The sequence below is a fragment of the Benincasa hispida genome, chromosome 12 (genome assembly GCF_009727055.1).
Source record: "Benincasa hispida cultivar B227 chromosome 12, ASM972705v1, whole genome shotgun sequence".
Lineage (NCBI taxonomy): Eukaryota > Viridiplantae > Streptophyta > Magnoliopsida > Cucurbitales > Cucurbitaceae > Benincasa > Benincasa hispida.
This window is the reverse complement of record NC_052360.1, coordinates 22,850,039-22,857,795: the sequence shown is the minus strand read 5'-3', so window position 1 is coordinate 22,857,795 and position 7,757 is coordinate 22,850,039. Positions and strand designations below refer to the sequence as shown.

General features: G+C 34.3%; 1 protein-coding gene across 1 annotated transcript; it reads left to right on the top strand.

Moving 5' to 3' along the window:
• The first annotated feature begins 628 nt into the window (after positions 1–628).
• LOC120067734 (S-type anion channel SLAH2) lies at positions 629–5,906 on the top strand. The gene is made up of 6 exons (XM_039019296.1): positions 629–2,565; positions 2,962–3,163; positions 3,389–3,874; positions 4,237–5,007; positions 5,121–5,152; positions 5,244–5,906. Exons 2-6 carry the CDS (start codon positions 2,978–2,980, stop codon positions 5,650–5,652), a joined length of 1,884 nt encoding a protein of 627 aa, XP_038875224.1. The 5' UTR covers positions 629–2,565; positions 2,962–2,977; the 3' UTR covers positions 5,653–5,906.
• The last annotated feature ends 1,851 nt before the right edge of the window (positions 5,907–7,757 follow it).

The window sequence follows — 7,757 nt, the reverse complement described above, 5'->3', positions numbered from 1 at the left end:
TTTCCACATTTCTATTGTTTTCATTAAAAAAAATCCATAAAACATAAGTGTAAATATAATATAATTAATAAATATTTTAACTTGTTTTGAAAACGTAAACAATATTTATTAATTAACTTTTTTTCTTAAAATTGTTGGTTTCTATCATTTTTTTAGTATTGACATTTTATTTTGGATATAATAGAAAATAAGAGGACTTAAACTATAGACTTCTTGATCACGAACACATTAACAATTAAACTTTACCTATTTTGATAAATATTGATATTTTATAGACATTTCCATAAAATTGAGACATCAAAGTTTCGTAAACACCAACACAAACATTCCTCTACCAAACACATGTTATTAAAAATTCTGAAAATAGTTCTAAACATTTAATTCTTGACCATGGAACAACAAAAATTAAAGGCTCATTTTTCAAATAGAAAAAATGAAAAAAAAAAAAAAAAAAAAAAAAAGGCTATGGTCCTTCCCACTATCAACAACCCTGATTGGTAACAAACGACTTTACAGAAAAAGCTAACCACTTGAATTTGAATGGTTATGAAAATTCTTAGCAATTAGCTCTATTCCCCCTTTTGGCTACCAAACACAAATGAAGCATCGCCTCATATTCATAAACCCACTTTTGAATTTTCCTTTCTTCCTCAAACCTTTTCCCTCTCTCTTGTGTTTTACATGGATGATCTAAAAATTTGTGTTCAAATGAAATTTGACCGACTTTTTATAACCCTCTTCTACCAACATCAAAATTTTCTTGCTTCCTCTTTTTCCTCTCGCTCTCTTCCAAATAGGACGCCGTGGTGTCTCGTCATCTGTTTGTTCATGGTAACGAGTCACACTTGTAGACCTTGCACCTTTGAAGATTTGTAGATGTGGGTCATCAGTGAAGATTTGTAGACTTGTTTGGAAGAAGCGAGAGGAAAGAGGGAACGGAGAAAGTCAATTTTTTGTTTTTGAAAAGGGTTAGAAAAACTTATTTTGAAAAAGCAGGTCGGGTTTCATTTGGACTTTAAAATTTAGGTCAGTCCGTCCAAATAACCTAACTTCCTCCTCATTTCTTTTTATGTAAAAATCAAACCTTTACCGAATTACATATAAATATCATACCTAATCTCTTAGCTGTATTTGTATGTGTATGTGGGTCTCTCTATTTTTATATAATAAGCTGTATGTGGGTCTCTCAAAGATTAGACATTCAGAACAATCACCGTCAAGTATTCATTAATGTTGGATCTGACTTATGATTATAGTTTATCATAATTTTGTCTTTTGATGTATAATTGTCTTACATCTGGACCTTAATTGATGGTCCAGAATTGATTTTTCCATCTTATTACGTTTTGTTCTTTCGATTATCTAATTATGTGATTTCATTAGATGGTGACTTCCTCTGGGGTTTTCCCATTTTCTTATGCATTACTCTTTAATTTCTCTGTTTTCCCATATTTTCAATTGGGTTTTTAGGAAACGTTTTGTTCTTTTAAATCCTTCTTGACATAGCTGGCATCAATAAGATATATATGTGATGATATTCAAATTGTAGATCCAATGCAATCTAACCAACTGTTGTCATTGTTTAGATTAGGACAACTTTTTTCTTTTCTTTTCTAAATTAAGTTAAATGGCTATCTTTTGACTTGGGTTTCTATTTTATTTCCACAATTTGTTGGAAGAAGACTAATTTCTAATGAACCCTTTAGTCAATATGATATTGGGTTAATACTTTCTTCAATTACTGGGATTTCCATTTTGGATTTTATTGTAAGTTATTTAACTACCATTACATGGTAACTGTTTGGTCAGATTCAAATTCTCTATTATTTGGATTTGTGTTCACTGTTCATTGTCAATTATATTGTGCACATGGTTCATATAGTTTTCTGTTAAGTCAAACATTCCTGTTGCTAGCAGTCAAATAGAAAAAAAGATGTTCAATGAAGATGATGACAAAACATTCAAGCTTGTGTTCACTTTGGACAAAAGCCATATATTCCCACTTTATAGCTGGAACAGTTTCTTTGGTGTGTTTTGTCCTTTTTCATTTTGTTTCAAGGTCGACAATTGCAAGTCGATTGAATCATTGATCTTTGAGATGATTATTGGTGTTTAGTTTATTAAATTATGCTCGAATTGACAGATGGTTTGTCTTTTTCTAAGAATTAAGAACATGTAATAAGCAGCCGTAATTATATTTAAGAGTTCCATCCGGGGTAGATTTGCAAGTACACACGGACTTTTCTTGTCTATAAATATGTGTGGTATTTCCTGTTTTTGAAAGACGTGTCTTAGTTGTTTTCATTTGTTCCTCCTGAGCTATTCTTCATTCTTGTGGAATATATGCTTTGTTTCTGAGTTCCCAGACGAGGCTCGCCATTTCTGGAGGGAAAGAGAACTCTATTCTTGAAGATTTTTTTTATTCCAAGTCTGAGATTTTTCTTCTGATTGAAGAGATAGTGATAGAACTTACTTGATTGGAGGTTCATCAGACTGGATACTCTCCTTAACATTCTTCTTCTCTATCTGTCCTGACATTTTCCTCTTAGAACAGTTGTTTTGAAGGTATGTGTTTTTTTTTTTTTTCCTTAGATGGTTCTAAAAATATGCTGAATATTTTTTTAAAACGAATCTAACCTGGTTTTATATATGCATTCTTGATCTTGATGCAAATAACAGTGATCTAGTTTAGATCATGAATAAAATAGCAAAAAAAAAAAAGTCTTCTTGCCTCTCAAAACAATCCATCACACATTTTATGCAACTGTGATACAATTTTGCAAGCTAGTACAAATTGTTTCATCCTGTTTAATTTGATAAAGAATTTTTTGCTTGAAATAATTCAATTTTCTGCTTAGGCCCTTATTTTTTTTTTTTTATCAAACTATGGTTTATGGTCTTCAATCTTCATATCTTCCTACAAGTTTGAATTCCCGAAATTATAATATCTATGCTTTCTAGGTGGTGGTACTTCATCATGGAAAATGGAAAATATCAAGAATATACACCCAACGAGTTTCCTGAGGTTCCACCATTAATCAAACACATATCATCACTTGAAGTGGCTGGCTTTGACAGTATTGAAGAGAGTATTGAAGAGGGTAACCTTCCAAATAATCAGTTTCAATCGAGTTGTTCTCATTCCCCCTCTAGTCTGCCTAATGTAAGTTCTTATGCATGTATATTTTAGTGAAGGAAGAATTGGTTATGGAACAAATGATTTTTTTATAGTATTAGTGTGTTCATCTTCTAGAATTGACAGAAGGGTGAGGTTACTGCTGTTGATTGTATTCTGCACTAGATGACTTGAAATACTTAGAATGCTGAGATAAAAGCATGTACCATAGTGGTAAGGCTAATAGTGGACTTTTTTTTGCCATAAAAATAGGGAAATTCATCATCACCTGCCGCACAAAGTGATATCGAACTTCAGTTCTTTAACCATCAAAGAAAACATTCTGTTTCTATCAGCATGCCGCCTTCCCCTGTGGGAGCTCACCTGACCCCCAAAAGAGTTCTCTTCGGTGGTGAAACAATTATAAACAATGGAACCTTGGGTCCTGCTTTTGTGGGAAAATCAAAGAAAGATGCAATGTTTCACTCTCAGCCAATTCCGAAGGGCTCTACGTTTGAGGATGCGATGAGGAACATGAATGCTGCACATCACCCTAGTAGAAGATTGAAGGACAAAAGATATGATTCTTTCAAAACATGGTCTGGAAAACTTGAAAGACAATTGACTCTACTTCGTGGAAAGTCGCCACGACAAACTAGTCCAGATGAAAATGAAGCTCAGGGAGCTGGAATTGAGAACAATATACCCGTTGACCGATACTTTGCGGCATTGGAAGGTCCTGAGCTGGAAACACTAAGGGTACGTTACCTTTCTTCCTTCAATGCTCAATAATATCTTAGATACTTAACTCATGCTATGCATTAATCTTTAACCCATTAAAAGTATTTTCCAAAATTCTTATGGTGTTTGGTTACACAGTGGAAAGTGATTTTATATACTTTAAGAAACTCTTCACTTCTTCCAAAAGTACTTCACCAAATGCATGATTATAGAAAATCATTCCAAACTCACTCTTAATTTACTTTATCTTTGGGAAAGCATGCCATGTTTTATAAATTTATAGGATGCATTAAACATATCAAGACGAATGGTTGTGTATCCCCCTTTTTGCTTTCAAAAGACATGAAATAATTGTTTCTTTGTTTTCCATTTCTATACAGGCTTCAGAGGAAATACTGCTCCCAGATGACAGGACATGGCCTTTTCTACTCCGATTTCCTATTTCTTCGTTTGGTATCTGTCTGGGTGTTAGTAGCCAAGCAATCATGTGGAAAACACTGGCCACTTCAGTTTCCACAAAGTTCCTTCATTTGAGCCTGAAAATAAATCTTGTTTTATGGATCATTTCCATTGCTCTTATAGTCACTGTCGCTTCCACTTACCTTCTGAAAATTCTTCTTTACTTTGAAGCCGTTCGCCGTGAGTATTACCACCCAATTCGTGTCAACTTCTTCTTTGCACCATGGATAGCGCTCTTGTTCTTAGCAATTGGTGTTCCTCCATCAGTTGCCACCAACCTGCCTCCAGCAATTTGGTATGTTCTCATGGTTCCATTTTTATGCCTGGAGCTTAAGATTTATGGGCAATGGATGTCGGGAGGCCAACGAAGACTGTCCAAAGTGGCTAATCCTACAAACCATCTCTCCATCGTGGGGAACTTTGTGGGGGCTTTGTTGGGAGCTTCAATGGGATTAAAGGAAGGGCCCATATTCTTCTTCGCAATTGGAATAGCTCACTATTTAGTCCTTTTTGTAACTCTATACCAGAGACTACCAACCAATGAGACACTCCCAAAGGAGCTGCATCCAGTATTCTTTCTCTTCATAGCAGCACCAAGTGTTGCATCTATGGCATGGGGAAAAATTCAAGGCTCCTTCGACAATGCTTCACGAATGATGTACTTTATTGCTATGTTCCTCTATTTCTCACTGGTTAGTCTCTATGCAGTTCTTGTTCGGTTTGTTGCTGGCTTTGTTTATTATTGTTGTTGTTTTATGTGTCTGAAAAAACTTGCAATGCTTTCTTTATTATTCTTTCTTTGCAGGTTGTTAGAGTCAACTTTTTCCGGGGCTTCAAGTATGATAAAACTTGTCTTTTTCTTCTTTTGAAATTTCTATCATTCTTTTCAAGTTAGTCATCTCACAAACATTTTGTTTTGGATCAATAGGTTCTCGCTGGCCTGGTGGGCATATACTTTTCCTATGACTGGTGCTGCCATTGCAACTATAAGATACTCAACTGAAGTTACAAATATATTTACACAAGTTTTGTCTGTTGTACTCTCTGTCACTGCTATAATTATAGTAGCATCTCTCCTTGTGACGACTATCATCCACGCCTTCGTGCTTCGTGACCTCTTTCCTAATGACATTGCTATAGCCATTAGTGACAGGAAGCCAAAACCACATAAGAATTGGTTCCAACAACTAAGACATGGAAGTTCAGAATCCCAAGATATCGAAAGCTTCTTGAAGTTTTCATGCTCAGATAGCAAGGATTCAGAAGCATCTCTTAGACCAAGAACTTCTGAAGGCGAAGACGTGAACCCCCAACAGTCAAATGATCAGCTCCACTGATCTCAGGCTCCCCCTTGTATAAAAATCGCTACTCAAACATAGGAGGAACTTGATTTTGTAGTTTTAATGGTTCCAATGAACATGTTGGAGTTGGATTTATATGCAACTGAGAGTTGTAAGAAATAGTTTTTTTTGTTAGAAATATTACGTAATGTATTAAGATGTGTGTATCATCTACAATGGGATTGATATCTCGTTCATGTGGGATATGAATAAAGTAACTATGTTAAGTATCCAGTCATGAGTTTTGCTAATTTTCAGCTGTTTATAACTGCCTAGGATATTATTTGTTAGTTTTTTTAATGATGTCCAAACAGGAAGAAACTTATTCAACATGATGCTCCAATTGCAGCTTATCTAATCAAACGGTTTGAAAGTGTTCTAAGAATAAAATGCTTTTAGATGGGAACAAGTACCTCCACACGCTAATGTTTACATTTGGTTCATTTGACACTCGTGTCAAATTTTGAAATTTTCTGAAAACCAATCATATACAAACTGTCAGTGTTTCTTACAGTAGCATGTTGTTGCCTGTTATATGCATTTTACTTTGCCGTCCGTCTGCAAGGATTATGAAAGTTGAAAAAAAAAGAAAAATCTAGTTGTTCCAAGGTTCAAGGAGCAGGAAGAATGACATCTGCAACATTTGTTGTCTCGAGCCTGTAATTTCGACATTGCATTCGACATATAGGTACAACAAGATATGAGAATCTGCTAATTCATTTCTCTGTCTTTGCAAGAAACTTCAAGCCAGCCAATGTGTAGATAAATCTTTTTTTGTTATCATGACAAGCAACTTTGTTACTTGTCACAATCCATAAGCTCTTCATTATTATTATTATTATTATATACTTCATTTTTTATCACACTTCTTGACGAACTCTTTTTGACAGATCCACAAATTGCCTAACCGAAGAGCTTCTGCCGAAAACTTCTTTGTACACTCCATTCAACTATAACGACAATTGAAGATGAATTTAAGAGGTTAGAGGTTCCAATCTCTCTACTATCACTAAGACAACAAATAACCTTAGCCATTCAAATGACACATAGAAAATGAAACATTTGATGTTGGATTGTCTATCTTCATATGTGATCAAAAGCCTTTTAAAGTAGAAGGTAACACTAACTATTCTATAAGCTTCTTCGAGTATCTACAATCTGACTGAAATGTGTAAATTCAACTTCTGTAGAATTTTGTTGAAGTATGTAAGTTGTAAATAACAAGATCTAACAATATCTTTAGTAATCAACTTGAATTCGGGACAGCTATTCGAAAAGTTGTAAATAACAAGATCTAACAATATCTCTAGCCTTTCTTTATGCTCCAAGAAATTCTAAAAATTCCTTTAGATAAGGATACTCATAGAAATATCTAGAACATTTTAGATCTAAGAAGAGCCTAGAAAAATCTATTTATTTGAACTCTAAAGATCTAATCATGCAAATAAATAAGAGGATTGTCCCACATATAAGAAAAGTAAGGAAAACTTAGAGCAAGGAAAAGTAAGTGAACATTGAGAGGGTGAAAAAGTCTTCTCACAAAAATGTGTATATTTGTACTTCCTAAATAAAAGTTTTTTTTCTTCTATAGTGATTGTCTCTCTTCCTTTCGTGCCACTTTCTTCAACAAAAACTTTTCAGGGCAATCCATTCATGTAGAGGTGAGACTATCAGTGAAAACTGAGACCTCCAACTTGCATTTGGATGACAAAAGAATTGCAGCATCACTGATGTGCTTTGCTCTGCCTACAATGACTGGCAAAATGATATTAAGCAATGGAAATTTTGGTCCCCCACAGTAATGGAAAGAACTTGTGAAGCAGAAATTTTCAAATGAAGAAGACAAAAAAGGAAATGAAAATAAAACAGATATGTATTGATATCAGAATTTGGTTTTCCTCCTAACAAACTTTGTCCTTGTCTACTCATCCATGAGGGAAAAAGTTGTACAAAACTTATGTTATATGAATAATATCAGATAGAATATCATAGAATACGTAACCTTGTATATATGAGAGAATCTGAGTCCAATGACTTCACGTTGTCTCCTTAAGACAATTTTATTCACTCTAGTACCTGAGTTTCTTGAATAATTGTCTCCT

What these genes read in the sequence shown, in the direction of transcription:
- LOC120067734 (XM_039019296.1), top strand. Translation starts at nt 2,978, where the DNA reads ATGGAAAATGGAAAATATCAAGAATATACACCCAACGAGTTTCCTGAG. An exon ending in CTGAGCTGGAAACACTAAGG is followed by an intron (nt 3,875 to 4,236) that starts GTACGTTACCTT and finishes ATTTCTATACAG; the next exon opens with GCTTCAGAGGAAATACTGCT. An exon ending in AACTTTTTCCGGGGCTTCAA is followed by an intron (nt 5,153 to 5,243) that starts GTATGATAAAAC and finishes TTGGATCAATAG; the next exon opens with GTTCTCGCTGGCCTGGTGGG.